The 23,413-nt window shown below is 55.5% G+C and overlaps 1 protein-coding gene across 1 annotated transcript in view; it reads right to left on the bottom strand.

Moving 5' to 3' along the window:
* Nucleotides 1-23,413, bottom strand: part of LOC110584563 (myosin phosphatase Rho interacting protein) — a 130,707-nt gene that overhangs the window by 18,289 nt on the left and 89,005 nt on the right. The window contains exons 10-16 of the mRNA XM_044921805.1: nucleotides 22,817-22,873; nucleotides 21,524-21,592; nucleotides 18,917-19,006; nucleotides 15,005-15,114; nucleotides 11,346-11,910; nucleotides 9,467-9,583; nucleotides 3,036-6,917 (exon numbers count right to left, since the gene is read on the bottom strand). Of these exons, the coding sequence (XP_044777740.1) occupies nucleotides 3,036-6,917; nucleotides 9,467-9,583; nucleotides 11,346-11,910; nucleotides 15,005-15,114; nucleotides 18,917-19,006; nucleotides 21,524-21,592; nucleotides 22,817-22,873 (4,890 nt within the window). The remainder of the gene's footprint in view (nucleotides 1-3,035; nucleotides 6,918-9,466; nucleotides 9,584-11,345; nucleotides 11,911-15,004; nucleotides 15,115-18,916; nucleotides 19,007-21,523; nucleotides 21,593-22,816; nucleotides 22,874-23,413) is intronic.

The raw sequence follows: 23,413 nt of genomic DNA on the forward strand, positions 1-23,413 counted from the left end.
AGCTTTCAGCACCAGACAGGGCATTTCACAAATAGTCACGAACAGTGATAGGTCTTTGTCAGCTCTTAGAGGGAGCCAAGATCATCCTGTGAATGATGGGTATTCCGGTGAGGACTGGGCGGGGGGTACGTGGAGCCAGGAGGCCTGGCCCCGCCACTAACCAGCTGGCCACCTTCACCTGGTGTCCACTGAGGGAATCAGATGAAGCTACATGATCTCTTCTCTTCCAGTCTGCACCTTCCTTCTTCCTTTCTCAAGGAGTACAAAGAAGGGCGCTAATTAACTGAAATGAGACATACAACAGAACTGCTCTCCACACTCATCCGTGCCTTGTTACAACACAGGCTGGATTATTACCTGCACGTGGGTTTGGGGGAAGGACACAGGTACTCCTAAGATGGGGTCCAACCATCCCACAATCCCACACATCCACACAGAGAAGCCCAGCCTGGCTTAGCAGAATGCTCTTACCAAAGGTGCAGGTGACCGTGCCACACAATTGTGAGGGGGTCCGTGTGCAGCCTTCTGTGCACGGAGGCACACTTCCTGTATAAATCCCTTGCAAGGTCTCTCTCAGAGTAGGGATCAGGCCTTTCAGTGATTTTTAAAAAACCAGAAGAGTATGGCCATGTTACATTCGAAACGCAAAGTAGTGGGGGGAGGCTCTTCCCTCCCGACCTATACTATTTGATCAAACTTCCTGCACCTGGATTCAAGAACGGATAAGAAGAAACCAAATCACCACACTTGGGTGTCTTTGTCTGAGCCCCCACGGTCCTTTCTGAGATACTCCATTCAGTATTTTCGAACAGTCTGGACTTTACTGCAACAGACTGGCTGCACTGGGCCACTGATCTTAACTGTTGCTCACCGCTAACTGGGCGTTCCTTCTCCCAGGCGGCCCCCACCTGGAAGCCGCTGGCCTCCTCTTACTGCCCTCACACCACAGGATAGCTGGAGGAGTCCTGGGCTGTGGCTCCCAGCCCTGGGCCCACTCCAAGCCCCTCATCTTCCCTCCTGCATACTTTGGTTCACAGTGAGCACACGGCTAGTAGGTCTTTTAGGGTTTAGTTTGATTGGGCGGCTTTAGAATATTTAAAGTTAAGGGTGAAAAGTCTTCCTACAGAAACACTGAATTAGCTTTAAAGACCAGCTGCTTCCTTGGACAGCCTATGCGTTAAAAATGATTTGCCTATAAACAAATTTGAATTTTTAAGCCAGTAATCCCTGGGATCAATCCCAGTTCCTCGACAGCTACTGTGCAGAGTTGTGAGGAAAGGTGTCAGCCTGCAGCAGTCAGAAGAGGGGCTGTCAGGCCAAGACCCTGGTCTCCCTGACCCGGGCAAAACTGCACAAAGAAACAGCTATTAGTCGGAGGCCCTCAAGAGTGCTATTTAGTTGTAACTCCTGCATCTCAAGGGCATCAGTGAGAACACCGTGGGTGGGCTGGATGCTCAGTTCGTACGACAGAGGATGCACAGAACGAGCAGTGCCCCAGCCCCCAGAGACAGGTTTACCAGAAGCCCCCACCCTGCGTTCTTGCTAACTAATGATACGTCACCAGTTTGGGCCTTATCTACATGCCCAGAGCTGGGTGCTCTGCTGGAAGGGCACTAGGGACCGGTGTTTCTGTGAACTGCTCTTATAGGTGGACCTGGCCCAACTGAATGCTGTGCTCACATGCACAGACCACCACGGGGACATCATTTGTGCACTTTTGGAAAATAGCCCTCGAAGCTTTCTCATGATTCCTAACAATTTTCCAAAGGTTCTGACTGACTTGGAAAAGGAACAGTGAAAATGGCGTCTTGGCCGTCCGAGAGCTTGCTGACGACCACACGTGCTTGTGTTTGGTCAGAGGGCTGCGTCATCCCCCGGACGTAGAGAGTACACTGCTGCGGACTCAGCACAGCTCTCTTGCGCTGTCAGGGCCGCAGAAAACAGCCCCGTGGGCGTACTGCTGGAGAGCAGCGTTCGCGCCACGCCTGGCAGGGGCAGCCCAGCAAGCCGCCCGCAGGCCGGGAGCCAGCTCTGCGCACCGGCTGGGCGAGGCGCCATCCTAGCAGGGGCCTGACTGGGGATGGAGGGCTTTCGAGGAGCCCGGCCACTTACTGCGCGCAGCTGCAAGGGATGGTGCGAAGCTCAGGGGCAGAATGCCGAGGAGCTTAGGTAAAGTGCTGGGCAGCCATGCTGCACGCATGCAGGCAGGCATGTCCAGCTGTAACGGGGGTGGGTGAGAACCTGGACCGGCTCACACAGCCCAAGGCCCCGAGAAGCCTGGGAATGTCACCTTTACATGACAGGGCCCGGGTATTCTGCCTAAGGAGGCAGAGTGCGAAACGGGGTGGGGTGCGGGGGTCAGGTCATCTCTCATAGCCCCCAGAGAAGGAGCACCAGTGGCCGAGAGGCGTGTTCAGTAGAAAAGCCCTTCTTCCACAGAGTGCCTATTAAATGCCAGGTCCCCACAGGGAGTTGGACAGGAGAGAGACCCTCGACACTGTCTTGTAAATATCCCCATCTTTTGGGAACCCCAAATCTGCTCTCTTACGGCAGTCAGGAGATAGCCCTCTAAGGGAGCCTCTGGCCCGTCTCTCCGGGGTTCTTCTCCTCAGGTTTACATCTGTACTTGCCTGGAGTGGGTTCTGTGGGGATGGAAGAGAGGGCGAGGCTGGGACGGGGACAGCAAAGGCTTCCCCTGCTGGGCGCACCGGGAGGGACCAGGCAGAGAGGTGATGAGGGGGACCATGCTCCCTCTCTCACGGTGCTCCTGTTCTCCTCTGCCAGTCCTCCCTGGGGGTCGGGTGGATGTTGAACAGGAGGCTAGACCCTCGCCCAGGCCCTACTCTGAGACCACACCAGGCCCGCGAGGAGTCGGGGAGGGACAGAGTATCAACCTGACTCTGCTTGTACAGGAACTCAGAGCCAAGAACCGTGTCTCGGCTCCACCCGAGAGCCCTGCGTCCAGACGCTGCCCCCCCACAGCAGAGGAACGCCGGCCCCTCCGCTGCCTTGAAAATTAAATGAGGCTTCAGAACCTTAAGGTTCTCAAAGTCTTCCTGGTACTTCTCCCGCAGGGTGGCCGCGCTGCCCTCCAGGTCCTTGTGCTCCAGCTCCTCCCGCATGGTGTCCATCTGGGCCTCCAGCTCCTGGATGCGCTCTCTCAGCCCTGTCATGGAGTCGGCCTCTCCCTTGGCAGCCTGCAGGGCATCCCGGGGCTGGCTGGCGGGCCAGCTGGAGGAGGTGGACTGGTGGGGGCTGCCCGGGGGGCCGGGAGCTGGCAGGGCTTCGTGGAGCTGCCGCTGGTAGTGGTGCAGGGCCTCCTGCAGGCACTGCAAGCTCTGTGAGTAGTGCTCCTGCAAGGTCCTCAGCTCCTCCTCGTGGATGGTCTGCAGCTCTTTGATCTTGAGCTGGAACTTGTCCTCCAGGCTCTGCATCTGCTCCACGTGGTGCTGCTCCATGTCCTGCCGGTCTCTGACCGAGGCATCCAGCTGGCTCAGGACCCTGCTGTGCTCGGCCTGCAGCGTGTCCCCTGCTCTATTCAACTGCTCCACCACACACCTGATCTCTTCCTCGTACCTCCCTTGCAGGGCGAACATGTTCTCACTGTGCTTGCTCTCCACTTCTTCCAGACACCTCTGCTGATGGTCCAGCTGGGTGACCTTGGCCTTGAGCTCGGTGTTTTCCCTCTCAACGATGGCAATCACTTCCAGGTACTCGCTCTTTTGCTTCCGGAGAAGCTCCTCGTATTCCTCCCTCAGGGCCCCAACGGCTCGCTCGTGCTCCTGACAGGAGGCTCCCCTGCCCTGCCAGGACGCCTTGTAGCACCGGAGCTCCTTTTCGTACTCCAGCCGGATTTTGCAGGCTGCGTAACACACCTGAGCCTGAATAATTGCATCCTGAACTAGTAACGAAGAATACTGACCGAGGCCTCCCAGGGAAGTGTCATAGGAGAGGTTCTGCGATGCCTGGAGAAGCTTCTGACAATCTCTCACTGACTCCACAGGGGGAAGCGAGGTTAAAGCGGCAGATATCTCCCCTAAGAGGCTGGCCTTATCTTTAAGCTGCAGGGCGAGTTCTTCCTGAATAGCGACAAGGGCCCCAGAGCTCTGGTCAGACACGGACACGCAGAAGGGCTCCCGGGAGCCGGCTGCTTCCTGATGACTCAGCACTTCTCCTAACAGGCTCAGGTCCCAGGACGCCTGCATGCCGCCGTCTTCAACATCTGCGGGAAGCCTGAGGGCTTCTGAGACCTGCTGCATCACTCTCTCGAAGTCGGGGGTTCGGTAGGCTCCCAGGATGTCCCCCAGCACACGCTTGTGCTGCCGCAGGGCCAGCTGGGTCCCCCGGAGGGTCTCTTGGATGCTCTGCAGCCTCTGGTGGAAGGACTCCCTCGCCGACTGCAGCGCGAAGCTGAGCTCTGCCCTGACCCACGTGGCGTCTGCCAGGGCAGGAACCAAGGCCGCAGGGACACTCTGCTGCCTGCCTCCCGATGTGCCGGCTGCCTCTCCGCCCAGCGTTCCCAGGTGCTTACTCAGGGACTCAACCTGGCTCCAGAATTCGCCATCCACCAGCACCTTCTTAGCCCAGGTGTCTGCTGGGTCCCTGGGGCAGAGAGCAGCACTTTCAGATTCCAGGGGCAACTTTCCCGACTGAGAAATCTCGTGCAGAACGCGCGAGATATCGGATGTTGTGTTTTTTAGAGAGTCTGCTATCTGGTTTATCAGTGAGGCTTCCAGAGCTATTTGATCGGAGAGGAGTTTCAGCTGCTCCTGCTCGGTCAGTTCGGGCCGGTGCAGCGGCCGCAAGCTCGCCTTCCCGAGCTCCACGAAACGTGCTTCCTCTGGCTGAGGCCGGGTTGCGCCGTCTGCGGGAGCGGGCCAGTGGCACAGGGCCTGGACAGTGCTGGCTAGAGCGCCCTCCATGCTGGCCAGGGGGCCCGCGCCTGCACCCTGCGCTTCCTCCGGGCCGGCCACTTGCAGAGAGCACAGCTGCTCTCGGCAGTTTTCCAAGCAAGCCAGAGCCTGACTGTTTTTCACCTGGAAGTCGCCGAGCTCCCCGACGTGCTTTTCGGTGATCTTCGCCCTCCCTTGTCTCTCCTGCTCCAGCTGGGAGGCGAGCGCTCCGACCTGAAGCAGGCTGGCGCGGAGCTGCTCGCGGAGCCGCGCCTCGGTGCCGGCCCACTGCTGGTGCAGTGCTAGCAGGGCCTCCTGGCTCTGGCCCTGCTGGCTCTCCAGCTTCACCGTCACGTCTTTGAGCTTCTCCTCCGTGATGTAGAGCTTCGTCTCCAGGGAGTGGATTATGGAGAGATAGGTGTCGGAGTCGCTGGTCGCAGGGAGAGAGCTGGGGGTGGCCTCTGACGACATGCTCTCCTCCGAGGGCGACCGGTCCTGGCTGGTGTCGGAGGATGTGCTGCTGGTCCAGGTCTTCTCGCACCCATCGGGGTGCGAGTATTTTTGGCACTGAATTGTGGAGAACCGGATTCTTTGCCTTTTGACACCAGGGACTCCCTGGTCCGGTTTTGCCGTGCTCTGAAGGTGCCCCTCCCTGTCCGGCACGTCCAACCTCAGAGAGCCCACACTCTCTTCTCTCTTGGGGCTGCTGTCGCCTTGCGCTTCCCCCAGGGCCGCCCCCGGGGCCTCATCCTCGAGCCTGGGATGTGGGAAGGCCGGGGGTGTGCCGGCAGCTTGGAGCTGCGGGCCCAACGGCACGCTGCCGTCCTCCGCCTCTTCTGGGCCACTCCGCGGCTCCTCCTCCGCGTCCTCTGAAGACTGCTTTACAAATTTCCTTAAAATCTCTTCCTTTGCCTGGAGCTTCATTTCTGTTTCCTCTAAGCTGCTCCCCAAGGCAACCATTTTAACCAAAGCCTCATTGAGGTCTTGATCTTTCTTCTCCAGAACTTTCTCGTGCATCTCCTTGATGTGCTTCAGCTCTTCCTCCTTTTCCTTCAGCAGCGTGTGCATGCTCTGGAGCTGGCCGGCCACCCTCCTGTAGGAGTGCTCCAGGCTCTGGTAGTCGGCCTCCCTTCCCCTCAGCTTCTCCTGAAGCTCAGCAACGTCCCCGTCAGACAGGGCGACACGATCCATCAGCTCCTGGAACCGCTGCCTGATCAGGTCCCGCTCGTCTCTGAGGCTCTGGACGTGCTCAGCCAGCTTCTGGATGCTGGCCTCCTTCATCTCCAGCTGCTCCTCCAGCTGGTGTACTACCTCGCTGCCCTCGAACTTGGCGCTCAACTTCTCCTTCTGGAGGACCTCCATCTGCTGCTCGTGGTCCTGGAGCTGGTCCTCATAGGCGCTGGCCTTGTCCTCCACCTCCTTCAGGTTCTGCAGCAGCACCTGCTTCTCCTTCTCGCAGCTCTCCAGCAGCAGCTCGTAGTTCCTCTGCAGCTTCTCCTCCATCAGCCTCTGGGCCTGCTCGCTGGCGCCGAGCTGCTGGCTGAGGTCGGCAATGCGCTCCTGCAGCCTCTGTACCTCCTTCTGCCGGTCCCTCTGTAGTGCCTGCTGCATCTCCAGGTCCCGCAGCTCCTGCGTCTTCTCCAGCAGCAGGGCCTCGGCGCTCTTGAGCTTCTGCTCGCTGGCCTGCAGCTGACCGCTCAGCGCGGCCTCGCTGTGCTGCCACTCCTCCAGCTGCTCACGGACCTTGTCCTTCTCCAGCTTCAGGTCACCCTTGAGCTTGGCCAGCGCCTGCTCCTTGATGGCGAGCTCGGCAGCGGCATTGCTGAGCCTCGCCTGGAGGCTCCGGATCTCGGCCTCATGGTGCCGGATCGCGTCCTTGGCCTCCCCGTAGCTGCGCTTCAGGGACTGGATCTGCTGCGTGACCAGCTCCTGGCGCTGGCACTGGGCCTCCAGCTCGCTTTGCAGATCCTGGTTGACTCTATGGAGCCTCTGCCAGGCACCGGATGGGGAAGTGGCCACTTCAGTCTTAAAGAAACCGATTAAATACTGGTTAGTACCACTCGGGCCTCCCAGTTCTGAGTGTCACACCTCTGGCCAGGGTCAACCACAGGAAAGCTCCTTGGTGGGTTTGCCTTTTATCCTTGGCATAATTTTTTTTTTTCAATTAAAAAACAAATCCAACAAATCATCTTAACTTTTTTTGGCAAGTAGCTGCTTCTAGGTAAAGAGAACACATGGACAGTAACATCAAACAGCTCTAACCAAGCAGCTTCTATAAGAACTAAACCAAACAGAACTGAATAATGGAGCACACTGATGAGTGAACGAAGACTGAAGGACAGGAGAATGCTGGGAAGGAGGACAGGGGGAGGAGCAGAGCTTCCGGGATCTGTTTGTTTGTTTTGCAAAACAAAAGGCAGATGGCTCTAGGCAACAAACCCTAACAAAGCCGGGACGCAGGGGGGTGCGGGTGGTGGTGGCACTTCCTTCTAGGACGGGGAGAGAAGGAAGGGAGGCAACTGCTCGGGATGCCAGTGAGGTGACATCTGAAACATTTTCCTTTGGGAAGTGGAGCCCGTCCTCTACAGTAACAGGAAGAACTAATCTCTACCTGCAAGAAGACAAAACGAGGGGAAACGGAAACCATGGAGTAAAACATGATAATCAACAAAACAAACAAACCTTCATGGAATTCAAAATAAGAGAGTGAAGCGTGCAAGAAACAAAACACAAATGAAACAAAACTCCCCAAACTGAAAGGCATGCAGAATAGACAGAACTAATTAATGCAAGGGCAAAAACAACATGAACAAGAGTGAGAAGAGCCCAGCCTAAGAATTTGGCCTGCCTGTGGCTTGCTTTAGGTCTGGTCTGCTGTCAGGGAAGCCACAGATGTGACACTCAGTTATGTTAAAGTTACACTCCACGCTCGACTTCCAAACCATGCAAGAAGCTCCTCCCAGCACCACTGGTGCAGTGCCCACCCTGAATGGCTCTCCTCCTGACCCTGAACCCCAAAGGCCCCTCGCTTATTCGGAATGACTTGGTTATAAGCATTTTCAAAGCACAAAGGGAGGTTAAAAGTCACCCGTTGTTAGAACTAGAGGAAAGGTTTCAAGACACCAGCTCTGCCCAGCGCTGCCAGGGGCTTTGGTGCAGGCTCGTGCAATCATCTAGGTTAGACAGAGGCAGGTTCTTAGGTTAGCAATGTGCAAAATCTGCTGCTAGGATCTTTACCACCTGATGTGAAGTGAATTCGTGCAGGTTTAAAAATCTCCCCAAACCTGGAAAGTCTGCACAAAACGACCCAGGAAGCACATATAGGAAAGAGGAATGCCCACTATGGCCATTCCTTGGCTGAAGGGGCTGGGGAGGACCAGGGCACAGGAGGCGCCCAGGGCCACGGTTAAAGCTGGGGGGGAAAGAGAAGGCAGAGGGAACACGCAACAAAAAAACGGCACGGAGATATGAGGGAAGGTAAACTCTGCCCACAGGCTCATGTGCTGCCTGGGATGACTTGGCCCAAGGTGGCCAGGGTGCTGTTGACACAGACGCTTATCACAGAGACCCTGGGTCACTGAGAGCTGGAAAGGTCCTCGGGGTCCAGTTCTAAGTCTACACAGGCAAGGAGGCTGAGGTTGCAGGGCATGGCACCAGCTTCTACTGGTCAGTGGCAGGACCCTGACTGGAGTGCTGTATCCTCAGCGTTGGCCGGGAGCTCACGTTCCCCATTCCATCAACCCATTCTGCGTTTCCCCAGCACTGCTCCGTCCAACAGCTCTCCCCACCGGCATATCAGCATGATGGGGGCAGGAGTGTGTTGTTTGGTATCCCAGAAGTCAGATGGGGCCCGGAATGCTACAGGACAATGGGCTCCCCCTGGCGAGACACCAGGGCAGTGCCCATTGCCTGCTGGCTGGCATGTGGGCGCAGAGCTCCCTGGTGGAGGGCATGGGTTTGGGTCTCAGCTCAGGACTCAAGCTGCTGGGAGAGTGGGCTGAGGGCCAGGCGGCCACACTTTGCCCGGGCACTTCAGCCTGGGCAGAAAAGAAGAAGAAGGGCCACTAGGCCAGCGCTAATGGCCCCAGTTGCCCTGCAGGTGTGGTACACACAAGGTCACGGATGCGGAACCAGTCTAGCTCTGCCGCTACTGTGGTGGTAAGGAGGCACCTGGCTGCTGTTACTCAGTTTCTCCAGTTGGTGAAACGGACGGAAAAACTGTGAGAAAGCCCGGAGAAACCACAGGCACACATGTGACATTTATAATAAATATATACCGTGTACTCTGAGAGCCAAGAAGAAAGACGATCAGGATGATTTGATTACGAAGCAAACAAAGAAAAACCCTCAGAGACCGAGGTTTCAGGCAGATTCTGCACACCGTCCCACAAGGGCGAAGCTACAGAGGACCCACGAGCCTGCGAGCCCTGGTGCTGTGGTGAGGAGCCGGGGCGGGGGGGCGGCACTTGGGACAGGCTGCTGCCGCTCAGCCAGGTTTTGCACATTCCTAGCCTGCCTGGGTCCTCACGCTGAAGCCCCAAGCAAAAGGGGCCGCGGCGGCCCCTCAGCCCTACCTGGAGCACGTAGCCCTCCCGGGCACTCTGTTCCCGGCCCAGAGCCACCCTCAGCTGGTCCTGCAGGAGCCGGTTCTGCTCCAGAAGGTCCGAGGCCTCCTTCTGGCTCTGCTCCAACTGTGGGCAAAGAGACACACGTTGTTAAGCACAGCGACGGCAAGGACTAGAAGCCGCAGCACACACGGACTCCCGGGCTGGCCTTTCACGTGGCCACGTTTCAGTGCACGTGCTGATCTGGTCTCCCTCTGAAGCATCTGGAACTGAAGGTTCCGGCTCAAGCCGTATACGACAGCAGCGCACTTGTCACCCAGGGCACCCACATAATTCCCACATGCCCGTAAGGATGTGATGAGCAGACCCCACCAGGAAATGGGTGCTTTGTGCCTGTGTCAGAAGAAGACCACCCTGCTGGGTCCTTCCGGTTTCCTCAGTGTGGTCAAATAGGCCAGTGCTGCCTTGGGGCAGCCCTCCCTCTAGGCCCTGCTGCAGCTTCTGCTGAAACAGCTCCTTTTGACCACTTTTATATAATGGATTCCACACAAAATTCTGTTTGTGGGAAGGGTTCCACGAGATGGGTAAAGCAAGCAAGCTACTTCACGCTCTTCTTGCTTTCAGTGGCTTTGAATTGAGTCATCCATCCATGCACCTCTTCCCTGAAGCCTCCCTCAGGTGCCTACTGGATGCTGGCTTGTGGGGGCCGCCCCGCCCCACCAGGGGGCAGAGTGCAGCCAGGCTCTGCTGGGGGCAGCACTGAGACACCTGGCTTTCACACTCTGCTGTCTGTGACAGATTCATGGTCCAACGTGTGACCTGCAGGCCAGCAGGCCCGTTGTCACAGTTTAGAGCGATGTTGAGTTTGAACTTTTATTGCATCTTGCCTTCATTATTATATTAATGCGTGTAGAAATGGGAAAAAATTAAGAGTGCTGGTGCTAATGATAAATGTCAGCCTCATAAATTTAACAGGAAAAAGATAAGTGAGGGCAGGCCAACGTGGCCATTCTTCGGCTTTCGTTAGCTACTTCTGTAAAGAACTCACTTGGAACGTACTGCTGAGTGTTCCTAAAAGGCCAGTGCGATGCTGTACCCCCTCGTCCAGGAAACTCACTTTTCAGATTGACAAATCCACTACCAAGTTTCCCAGATTTGATTTCTGGATATGTTACAAATGCAGGGCCTGGCCCACTTATCTCTGCATCCCCACAGGGGCCCACTCTGGTGCTCAATGCATTATTCAGGTCGGTGGCATGACAGCAATCGTCTGCCCAGCCTGCCAGGCTCACACCCCCCAACCCCCAAAAGGGCCTCTGTTTCACATCTCAAATATTCCTCAACATCCAGGATCCAGCCTCTGCCTACTGCTGCCTGACCCGCACCCCCCTCAGATCCCATCAATGGTTACTGGGTTGCTGCAAAAGCTTCGGGGCTCGTGTCTGCCTCCAAGCTTTGGCCCCTTTGACCCAGGGCCACCCACTGCATACGGAAAACTAACTCTGCTCATGCCCCTCTCCTGCCTCAAATCTCTAGTTCATGCCTGTAACAGGGTAGGACAAAGTCCCCACCTGGGTCCTGCATCCCATTGGCCTAGTCTCTGGCCACCCCCGGCTCTATATGGCAGTGTCCCCACCGCATGGCAAACACCTTTTCCTTCTGGAAAGGCCTGGCGCCCCCTCCCTGCCACCCTCCATGACGTGGCACCCTCCCATACCTCTTGTGCCTGCACTGTACTCTAAGAACCTGTCTGTGTGTCTGTCTCCTTGAGTGGTCTGGGCCACATGTCCCTCAGTATTATGTGGCTGACCCACTCAGGCCACCACCAGGTACAGTGGGTGCTGGGGAAGGCTGCTGCACAGAACCCCGCCACCTGTCTGCCCATTACCTCCTTCTCCAGCAGAGTGGTCAGCTCGTGAGCGGAGAGGCGGTCACTTCCATCCTCGGAGGAGGACAGGTGCAGGGGGGCAATGGGCACTTGCTTTTCTTCCCGGAGAGGAGTGGTCTCCACCTGATGCCACCGCTGCTCGATCTCCACGTGGACGTTCTGTGTCTTGAGGTCGGCAGTCACAGGCAGCCCTGGGCTGCGGTCAACCTCCATCCGCAGGGCCGTGTCATCAGCGGCCGGCCCATCCGTGGCATCGAGCATCCCGAAGCGCTTACGGCGCTCTTCCCGCCGCCGCGCACGCTCCCGCTCCAGCTCGCCGGCCTCAGCCTCGGGGTGGGCGTCAGAAGCCCCCGTGGTGCGGGCCCTCTCCTGAGCCAGGGCCTGCTGAATGGGGCGGAACTCAGCCCAGTCAAAGGTCTTAGAACGGCCCTCCCGCCTCCGCTCCCGAGCCCGGCTCCTCTTCTGCTCGGGGTCTGGCTCTCCACGCTCCGCCTCTGGCTTCTCACTTGGCCTCGGGCAGGTCTCAAAGGAGGAGCTGCTCCGGTTCTTTTCCTCTGGCAGTGAGCTGGGGGCAAGGGGCAGAGAGCCTGTGAGGTGTGGCTCCTGGTGACAGCCACCTGCCCTGGAGGGTGCCCAGCTCCACCACTTTCTCTTTCTATGCGGCTACGGTTCCCACAGGAGAGGGAAGGAAAGGACACTTTGCCTTTACCTGTGTCCCTTCCATAGGGGAACCTAAACCGGTGCTGAGTGGGGACAAGAAGGGAAGAGCCACAGATGGCTCAGAGTTTCCAGTCTCGGACCTCAGAGGAACCCGAAAGAGATGATGTCGGAGAGTGTCACGACGCAGTCTCCATCAGGCTGCACTGGGCCTGGCCACCATCTAAACGAGATCGTGAGGGAGGCCAACCCTGTGGCGTGCGTGCACCGGGCAGTGCTGACAGAATGGATGAGACCAACCACTTCTCCCCAAAGGCGCGAGGCTTTTTTAACAAGTGGTAAATAGCCCAGTCAGGTCTGCATTTTAAGAAAACCACCCTGGCGGCTGGTGTGACAGATGGATCACAGCTTGAAAGGCCTGAGACCACCGTGCCCTGGTGAGAGAGATGGCCCAGGTGGCACCTGGGTGCCTGCACCACGTAGTGGCCCACCCCGTGCAGGTGAGCAGGGAGCGGATTCAAGGGCACCTCTCCTTGCCCAGTAAGGAGTCCATGCCTTTGTCCAATTTGCCCCAAAGCAAAGATTCCTAAAGAGGATGCCCCCTGAACAGCGGTGAGGCGGGAGCATCAGTTGTGGTGGTTTGAGGCCCCGGCTGGAGCAGAGTGGCCTCTGGTCCCGCCCAAGCCGGCAGAACAGAGTTGGAAGCCACCCAGGGTGTCGAGGGCCAGCGAGGGTGGTGCTGTGGGGTGGTGGGCTGGGGGCACCTGTCTTGAATTTTCTTTTTTTTTTTTAAATAGGCTCCATGCCTAGGGTGGAGCCCAACGCAGGGCTTGCACTCATGACCTTGAAATTAAGACCTGAGCTGAAATCAAGAGCCGGACGCTTAACCGGCTGAGCCACCCAGGAGCCCCAGGGAGCGCCAGTCTTTAAATGGGAGTCAAAGAGAAGGGAGCCTGGGAAAGAGGCACCCAAGGGAACGAAAACATGGTCATCATCATGCTCTGGGCCATCTGTCTCAAGTGCTTCAGGGTGGTGGGACCCACAAGCTGCCAATTTAAGACCACATGCACACCTGAATAAAAGTTCTCCAGAAGAGATCTTCCAATGCCACCGAACTGAGAGCTGACCCCGGCTTCCAACCGTGTAGGGCATTACGACCACATGGACAGCTGGGGGCAGCAGCCCCGGCTCCATGACAGGGAGTCCCTCCAGCCCCAGGCAGGAAGCCCCTGCAACTCCCCACCACCGACGCAGGGAGACTACGATACATCGCTCAAACCTGCCCTCTGACCTTTGTATTTGACTTGGCCCTGTAAGCACTAAAAAAGTCCAAATTTTCCTCACACTCTAAAAGCCCACATAAAACCAGCAGAAAGGCTGAAGACAAACTGGGGGAGAGTGAGGAGCCCCTAAGTTTCAGATACACTAGTTCTGAAGTAAATTCTAGTCAGGAAGACAGTCACTAAGCCAACCGTCTGACACAAATGAAAGACCTGGTCCTGCTGGGCCTGCAGTCCCCGCACGGACCCAACGTCTGAGTGTGGCAGGGAGCCGTGAAGCTCACCTTGGGACATATGTGCACGTGCATATGCTCAAGTGTGTCCTCCACCCCTGTTCTGAGGCCAACGCCACATGCCGGCCCCGCGACATCCCAAGCTGACTTCCTCCAGCCGGGCCCCTCAATCCCTGCAAAGGGGCAGGCCCTCGTGGAGCAGCTGGGGCCGGCCAGGACACAGCAGGCAGGGGAGGGCTGGCGGCCAGGACAGGACCTCAGGTCCCCTCATGTCCACCACCCAAGCCACTGTGGCAGCAGCCCTGCCAGAGAACCCCGAGCTGCCTTTCTTGCTTTGCTAGGGAGGCATCCTCAAGGTTGGCCTTACAAAGCTTTGGTCTCTGCTCCTGGCTGGTCTCTGCTCCAGGGGCCCAAGGACAGCCACTGAGGCTGCCCAGGAGGACGAGAGCGCCCCATTCATCTCCGCGGGCGGGACGCGCTCCACTAACAGATAAGCTCTGCTAACAGGACACTTGAGAACTTGTCCTGGCCACCAACGCCTGGTCTTACTGACAGGAACAACAACCAAATATTCTGTTCACGTAATAAATGAAGGAATGAACAACAATGTCAATACACACAGGACAGAAGATTCTGTTCCTATCTTCTTGCTCAAACAGGTGCAGTGTCACTAGGAAGCAGGCAAGCCCTTGACAAAGTTCTGGCGTGGCCGCAGCCGCCCCAGGCCACTGAGGGGCATACAGTGGGCCCTGGGACGCCACCCCAGGTGTGACCAACAACACAAGAAAGACACTTGAAGAATCATGCAAAGTACATGACCTGGAAAGTGTAAACGGGAGGTTCTCAGAACAGGTGAAGGCTCTGAAGCCTTCAGTTAAGGACGTCAGAGTTCTGGGCATTGTGGAACCAGCCCCATGCACCAGAATCTTCTCTTTCTCTTGAACTGAAAATAGCGGGTTTCTAACCTTCAGGGCAGGAGGAGGAAGGCATGTGGCACATCATGAGGTGTACAAACCACAGAGACCCAACGTGAGGGGAGAACAAGATTTCCAACCCAGTTCTAGCACCGAGTCTCAAAGAAGTTTTTCCTGGTTGCACAGAAATCCAACAGACGGAGGCGTGGGGCAAAACGACCAAGAAAAAGACACGTCCTGACGGCCTGTGAAGGCGGCATCCAGGGCTGCCCTTACCCCGCCGCCAGCAAGGCCCAGCGCCTGGGCTGGAGGGGCTTCTCCCACTAAGTTCAGTCCCGACAGGGGCACAAACGCTCCTTGCACACACGGCTCCACTGGCCAGGCTTAAAGGAGGAAAAGGTCACCTGAGGCAGAAAAACCAGGACGCCAGAGGGAGACTGAGCGCGGCCAGCCAGCGATGGGACAAAGGAGGGAAGGAAGAGGGCTGTGCTGGAAGAGAAGAACCACAGACCATGAAGGAGCGAGGTGGTGGCTGGCAGGGAAGGTGGCTCCCACAGGCACACCGGCTATCTTACCTCGTCACGTCTGGAGCAGAGCTTGGGTGGACGTGTTTCATGATGGTCTGGATCCAATTCCGCCGGATTCCAGATGTCATAGCAGAAAGAGTGAATTCGCCCTCCTTCGTCTACACAAAAGACAAGCTGTCATCAGGGACTGTCCCCTCCCTGCCCCCAAAGGACATCCTGTAGGGAGAACAGCAGCCAGGTAGGGGGCTGTCCCAGGAGCACTGTGTGTGCCCTCCTCGAAGAAAAGTTGGAGAGCAAAGGAAATAGCAAGTCTGCTTTTGTGGCTGACTCAGCCATCCTCCTCTCTGTTTCCTGTGTGCCTACAACGTCCCTGGTCCCCGGATGGCTCGCCCTGCTCCCTCAGGGGCTCACAGACTAGGGGAAAGGAGAGAGCACGACCCGAGAACAGAGCCAATGTGTGGGGAGCAGTGGGAAGGGGCCCCCAGGCCGGGGACAGCACCGTCCCAGGCCCAGCGGCATGCAGGCAGGCACATCAGGTGCACAGGGTGATGGGAAGGAGAGTGGCAGACACGGGACTTGGCAGGCAGGCTTGGCCCTATGGGGGCCGCCTGTGTCGGGCTGAGAAGAGGCAGGGAGACCTGCCGGGCTGCCGCCAGGGCAGTCATAGTTAGATTTAGCATGGTGACAGAGAAGAGGGAGGTTCTGGGGCGGTAAAGGAGGTGGTATGCAGTCCTCACTCATAGGATATGGGAGTGGAGGGGGCTGCTTTTACACAATCCGTGGACTGCACGCCCCTGACCTGGGTGCAGACCTGGGGACAGGAGTCAAGACGGAGGAATACGCTGGTGGTGGCTGAGGGAGAGGAGTTGCACTATGTGGGGATAGAAGGCGGACAGGAGGGAAGGGGAGCCAGACGGGCTGAGAGTGGGCAGCAGGGCCAGCGAGCGGAGAGGCCTCTGGGCTGCAACCCTTATGTCACTGAGCCATGCGGACAGGCAGCACCCAAGACAAGAGGGGCATGAAATGCAGGTGGTGGTCTCCTGGAGGCCACCTCCCTGCTCCTGCACCACGGGCTCCCATGTCACAGAAGTGAGGGTGTCAGTACCATTCCCTAGGCTGCTCAGGCTACTGACCAACGGGCCTGTGAGACACGTCAGCTAGTCAGCTGATGGGAAGATGAAGTCACCAAGATGGTTTTGGGATGGACACTGGCACAGCCAGGGGCCAATATTTGAGACCACAGGCCGGCTTAGCATGCTGCAAAGCGCAGCTTGGACCTGACCTCATCATCCACCTCAGGCCCCCGCCGGCACCCCCAGTCGAGACGGCCAATAGCCCATGGCCCAGCTCATCTCTCCTTCACCACTTTCCCCTCCGTGCAAGCCAAGCGCAGGGCTGCTGCCTCAGGGCTCTCTGGAGCACCGGCCCCTCGTGCCCCAGCACCAGCTCCCCCGCATCCTTGGCTCCTCGGCTTCCTCCCACTCCAGTGTGGGGTTTCTGCAGTCTGACCTCAGCAATCTGGACATTCTCTCCCACGAGCTCCTCTCACCTGCAGACAGCTCTTTCCCAACCAGGTGCACGCTCATGGCTGCCTGTCTCATGTTCTTAGGGAGGCCTCAAACGCGGCACGGCCAGAGCTCCAGAGGCTCCCCTCCTGCGAGGCCACCTCTGCCGCCCGCACAAGGCTCACCGCGCTGTGGGGTGCAGCCCCTCACACCTGCCTCCGCCTTCCCCTGGCCAGAGCCACAGCCCAGCTGCTCTTTCACCATGGCCCTTCCCACCACTTTCTGTGCCTCTCACCGCCTGGCCTTCTGCCTCTACCTTCCTCTCCTTTCTAAGTGCGCTGAGTGTCCTGCTGGATGGGTCTTATTAAGGCACAACTGCCTCAGTGTCTTCCAACACATTCCAGGGCTTCCCCCAACCTCAGGACGAGACTGATTCCTGACCCAGCACGCAGGGCTCCCACAGTGCTACCCTCACCTGGCTTCTGCACTCAGCTACCTTGTGGGTGCCACTAGATCTGGTGGCCAGGCAAGAACACGGCGAACTCAGCCCTCCAGCCTTGCCTCGCGAGATCCTAAAGCTCCTTCGTGGTCCAGGCTGGGCCCCTCCTGGGACCCACTCTCCCGCACTGGAAGCAATCTCCCCTGGCGTAGAACTCTGAGTCCATGGGGCTCATGGAAAAGCATCAGAACTGGGGCTAAGCTCACATTGCCCCGCCCAGGGTAAAGTGAAGAGGGGTCTGACTGACAGCTGAGATCCGCTGGGGAACACAGGTGACTCAGAAATGACCTCGTCTGTGACGTGGAGAGCAGGTGAGTTCTCAGAGAGAACTCCAATGCTGTCTGACATGCTGGCTTACCGAGCACGTCTATTCCTCCCGCAGGGACAAGGGCAGAAGAGCATCACAGCAGGGCAGCCTGGGCCACCAAGATCCACCAACTCACGCCCTGGCCCTGAGGCCAGGCCATCAGTGCAACCTCCAACCAGGCCTTGGTGTCCATGCAGTTGCCCTCCATGCAGGCAATGCCATGACCAGTAGCCTGGTGGGCTGCCACCTGGATTTCTCCTTGTAATAAACTCACCGGCCTGTGGGTCTGAACCTTGGTCTCCTCTGGGTTTGGTTAATACAAGTTAGTCCCAAGGTGCCTGATCTACTCTTGAGTCCAGAAATACAACTGAGTTTCTGGACCCAAAGACCTAAAGAAAAGACCCCGTTAAAGGCAACCCAAGTGGAGTTCTGGCTCCCCGTGAGAAACCGAGTCCCAGGTGGCAGCTCTATCCGGCTGCTCATTAGCACACGCTCCCAGGGCTCTTGTGAGGGAGGAATTAGCTTTGCCCAAAGAGAGGTCTGGCCTTTGTCCCAGCTCCTGGGAAGTAACCTGTGAATCCTTGTTATTTGGCGGGGGGGGGGGGGGGGGGGGGGGGGGGGGGGGCTGGCCGCTCCAGAAAGACCAGCCATGAAGTGAGAGAGTTGGGACTTTGTGACACGTGAAATCAGTCGAGCTCTGGGGAAAGGGCTAGAAACTGCATTCAACTACATGGACAGTAACTCAATCTTCAGTAAGCTCTGGCCACCGACTCGGGTGAGCTTCCTGGGCTGGAAGCTCTGGGTACCGCCACACATCACCCAAGAGGGAAGGCATCCCCGAGGACATAGAAGGTTTGCGCTTAGGGCCATCCCAGTACAATTCTCCATGTCTCTTACTCTACCTTGTTCTGATTTGTATCCTCTGCTACAAGGAAACTACAATTGTTAAGTATAGTGCTTTCCTGTGTTCTGTGAGTCACTCTGGCTAATTCTGGAGCCTGAGGGCGGTTTTGGGTACCCCTTGATCTTGCAGTTGAGGACTGTGCCCTAACCTTGAGCCTGACTGCCTCCAGGTAGCCCTTGAGCCACCAGCTTTAATGAAATGACCCAGGAGAACCATTTCATTTCTTTAATCAGATTCTTTTTTTGGGGGTGGGGGGCAATGCCTTGCTCTCCTGAGTCCCTCATAAGACCGTGGGGAAAAAAGACTTATAAGTGGATGAATAAATGTCCAAATGAAGAATAAATGAATAAAAACCTAGTATTTAGGTTTAAAAGGCTTAACACTTCTATTCTTATTTCCCATATCCCATGTTCTTCTCAAATGCCAGCATTTAAAAAAGAAGAAAAAGGAAAGAACCTTCAGTAACAGAAAGCTTCTAAATGGTATTGAGAAGAAAGATGCTAATGCCTAATTTTTTGTTCAGATCACAAATTGGGGTTGGGAGGAGATGCTAGGGACAGAGGAAGCACAGGTCAAGGCACCAGTGTTGACGGCAAAGAACGTGGGCCGACCAAGCCTGTGGGAGGTCAGACTTGCCCACAAGTGTCCCTGGACCAAGACATCGGGTTCTTGGAGAAATGTTTCAGCAGGTCAAGCCCGTGTCCCCCACCCCCAAGCCTGTCTCCAAACTCCACCCCAGGCTCACATGTATCTGAAAGCCATAGTTTCTCTGGACTGGATACTCTGTGACATCGTAACACGTAGACAAGTCAATTTCCCCGTCCAAGTCAGCCGCCTACAGAGAGAAAGTAAAAGTCAACACCTAGACAAGCAAATTTCCATGTTAGCCTTATTTTTAATGGGCACATACACTGATGAGTAAGGATACTGACTATCCTATACTACCTGGAAGCATCCATGCCATGTCCCCGTGCACCCTGCCAAAGATATCCCATGCCAGTGGTTCTCAAACCTGATGTTGGGACTCTTATATTATTAAAAATTGAGGACCCCCAAGAGTTTTCACTTATGTGGCTTTTATCTATTGATGATGATATTTAGCATATTAGAAATAAACTAGAAAAAAGTAAAGATATTTGCTCCTTTAAGAACACAAATAAACCATTTTATTTTTTCATAAAAAATATTTTAAAAAGTCAGCAATGGATTTTTGCAAATCTTTCTTTAAATGCTTGGTTTCCAAGGAGAGCTGGATTCTCACATCTGTTGCTACATTCATCCTGTTCGATATATCGTTTTGAATGAAGTATGGTTGACCCTTGAACAATATGGGTTTGAATTCTGTGGGTCCAGTTATACATGGATTTTTTCTGATGTAGTACAGTACTGTAAATGTATTTCCTCTTCTTTATGATTTTCTTAATGGCCTTTTCTCTAGCTTACTTTAAGAATACAGTATATGATATACATAACATGCAAAATGTATTAATCAACTGTTTGTGCTGTTGGTAAGGCTTGTGATCAACAGTAGGCTCTTAGTTCAGTTTTGGGCGAGTCAAAAGTTATACGCAGGTTTTCAACTGCAGAAGGGGATGCACCCCTAACCCCTATGTCTGTTCAAGGGTCAACCGTATGTGAAGACTGTCCAACCTTATATAGATACAGCCTGGAAAAGAGAGACGTATTTTAATAGTCATTTCTTTCTTTTTTTCCAGTTTTGTTGAGGAATAGTTGACATACATCAACTGTGTAAGTTGAAGGTGTACAGCATGACAGTTTGACATACTGTGAAAAGTTGTACTTTCTTAAAGGTTAACTGCAAAGTGGAATCTGAAATCCTGTGAAAGGACTTTCCATACTATTATATTAAAATCCATGGTTTTTTGCTGTCCTCTGAATGGACCTTTACCCGTGTGTGATTTTGTAATTTATGTACTGGTCATTTGGAAGACGTCAAGTTAGGCGGATCTTCCCCAGGTTGACACATTTCATGACACAAGCTCAAAGCATGATAGGATCAGCACCTATGTTGTCAGGACAGTCTGTAAGGAAAGGGAAGCTGTCAAGTCTGTGACGGGGAAAACACATTTTCCAAAGTTCCAAATGCACTTGAAAGCTCAAATTGTATTGCTGGCAACAAACTGTCAGTTGTTTTCCTTGAAGGAACAGACTCACTTGGTTCATTTTTAAGACGGTGCCAAACACCCACAGTGAGTGAGCAGTTTGTGTCTCAGTTGCTCTCTCCAGTACAGACAGTACTGCAAGAGGAGAAGCCACCAGAAGGCGCAAGTGCTTTCCCACGAGGCACCCCTCACACTCCAGTATGCAGCAGAAGTGACTCAGGCTCACTGTCGATTTTGAATCACAGAATATAGAAGAGTATTCACGAACGGAGACTTTAAATGGCATCTTAATTTTATGACAATGGTTCTGAGTAGACCAGCCCCCCGAAAGGGCTCCAGGGGTCCACAGACGACACTCTGAGAACTGCTGGTCTATGCACAGACTACTAACCACACATGCTCCCGTGTTCCCTGATGTCAGGCTGCACCAAGGGCCTGCTGCCTACACCACTCTCATCTACCTTGTATCGTATCTTTCCACTGAAGTCCATAAACAACTTCCTTTTTCTGAGGTTCACGATATGTAAATATGTATAACCAGCCTCCTAATGACAGATATTTATATTCTTGCCAATCTTCTGCTATTACAAAAGTGCAGGAATGACCAACCTTGGGCACAGATCTTTTCCTATAAGTGGAAATATATCTGAAGAATTCCTGGAGTGGAATGCAAGGCAAAAGGTAGGAACACAGACTTGTCAAATTGCTCAAGAGATGGTATTTTTTTTTTGGCGAAGAAAAAAGAGCCTCTTCTGGTTGGTCTTCAGCCATGGGATCAAGACAGTCAACCGGGCCAACCAAGTACATTTGTCACATCCCATCTTTGTCCAAAAGACAAGGGACAAGATTTAGTGCCTGCCGTTCCCTCAAGAGACTCCATTCTCCATGAAATCTTTGTAGAAAAAAACAAAACTGCTCATCCTTAGTTTTAAAATAAGACAACTTTCAATGTTTTTCAAAGAACAGAGAAAAGAGAAGCCACTGAAACACACCACCCAGGCGCCTAAAGCAGGGCCTCAAAACAGCTCAACGTTTCAGGAAGAATCAGTCACGAGAACATCAAAAGGTGGTCACACTATGCTCAGTCTTCCCACCAAATCTAAACCGGGAAGCCTAAGACGGCAACTTGGGACACCTGTCGACAGACAGAAGGGGACTTGAGCCCGGAGCAGCAGCAGCTGGACCCCTTTAGCTGTCTCCACAACTAGGAAGGAAACCAAGACACTCACCTCCTCAGCTGCTGAATCCCTGTAGTATCTCAGACTTTGATCAGCAAGGACAAACCAGTGTTTCTTCCACTAAAAGGGAAGGGAAAAAGCAGACTCAACTAGAGTAGAGCAGCACATTTCCTGCTCCCAGGTGATCCACAGCCAGAGTCCTGGGGGAACCTCGCAGAGCACAGGAAAAGCAGAGGGCAGGCGGCCCCTCCCACGAGTGGCAGACACACACAGGACTCCGCTCAGGCCGCAGGCAGCCATGCGCACATGACCTCATGGCACTTGCTAAGCTGCGGCTCCCCCGTGGCCAGGCAGCATGGAGAGCTGGGGTGGGCCGCAGGCTATGGGCTCTCTGGAACCCACAGTGCTGTGCCTGGTGAAAAGTGCTTCGCAGTCCTCAATCTCAACTCCAGAGGCTGCAGACAGGGGGCTGGGCCCTCAGAGCTGAAAGGTGGCTGTGGAAACAGCATCTCCATCCTTCAGGGGCTGCCTGTGAGCCACGGCCACTGGGGGCTAACCAGAGGGGCGCGCCCACCTGCAGCCAGCAGGAGCAAACCAGCCAGCTAGCTTCCCAAGTCTTCACTGAGGAGCAAGGAGGGAGACTTGAGTCTTCAGGCAAGGCCAAGGGGATTGATATGGAGGAGAGAGAAAAAGAGGATGTTTCGGCACAGTTGCTCAGGAGGCACGAGGGGGAGCTCAGGAGGGCAGGATTTCGGGGCTTCTCTCAGTATGAACTAGCAGGCTCCTCTTCATGTCTTCTTGGAGGCCTGGCCTTCCAGCCCCAACAAGGGTCGAGGTGGGGCTGGCAGGTCCAGCTGCAAGTGGCTCTTCCTGCTTGAGTCTGATGACAAGAATGTACCCCACTGGCTCCTCCCAGGACTGCAGCTGAGCTGGAGTCTCTGGTAGAGTCTAGAAGCCCTGGGCTGCTGTCCACTTGGCCGGCCTTGTAAGCAACCACAAGCCAACCACACAACCAGAGGCTCCCAGGGAACTTTTAGGAAAGATCACCAGGTAGGGAGGTACTGTTGTAGGACACTCCCCTGGCCTGAGGCCGAGATCCCTGCGGGGTGCAGGAGGGCGATCTCCTCCAGAGGCCCCCACCCCCCACTGCAGAACGGAGGGTGGGGGAGGCTGTGCACCTCCACGTCCCTGAGGAGATGGGGTTCTCGGCCACACCACAGCCCTGGCCAAGACGTCACGCTGGAGGTGGGGGATCGAGCCAGGGTTCCCACACCTGCCAGGGACGAGTAGACCTAGCACCTGCTCCCCACTGCCTCAGGGGCCCCAGCAGCCCTCCATTCTCACCTGGCCATCCTCATACTGCTTGGTCAGCCAGCCTTTCTTGAAATTCAGCAGGTCGGGCTAAGAGAGGGAGGAAAAAAAAGAACAGTTCAGAAGAAAGGACACTGATATCCCAGTTGTGGGGAAAGGGTGACTGAGGGGCAGGCATTTCTGTCCAGATGAGGTGGGCGGCAGGAAAAGGGGTTTCTCCCCTGCCCGCAAACACTCTGCAGACTCGCATGTCTTCGAGGGAGGAGATGCCGGGCTCGGCGGACTGATGAGGAGGAAAGGGCACGGCCCCAGCGCCCCGTGAGCAGCAGAAGCTGGGCGGCCCGGACGCTCTGAGGGAAGCCCCTGGCTCCGTAGGCAGCAGCTGCCTGGCAGCACAGAATGACCCGAGGGAGAGCTGTTTCGTGTTTCCCATGAAGGGGAAAATCTGCAGTGAGCACTAAAAGAAGAAATCAGAAGTTCTCACAGAAGCCACAGGAAGACTGAGAGAGGAAGCCTGAAGAGCAGAGCCCACGCACAGTGTTGAGCAAAGATGCAGCAGCAAGCCTGCTGAGGCCTTGAGGCCGCGTATCGAATAGGACTGGCTTTAGGCTCCAGTTCCCTGCAAGATGC

The sequence above is a fragment of the Neomonachus schauinslandi genome, chromosome 15 (genome assembly GCF_002201575.2).
Source record: "Neomonachus schauinslandi chromosome 15, ASM220157v2, whole genome shotgun sequence".
Taxonomy (NCBI): domain Eukaryota; kingdom Metazoa; phylum Chordata; class Mammalia; order Carnivora; family Phocidae; genus Neomonachus; species Neomonachus schauinslandi.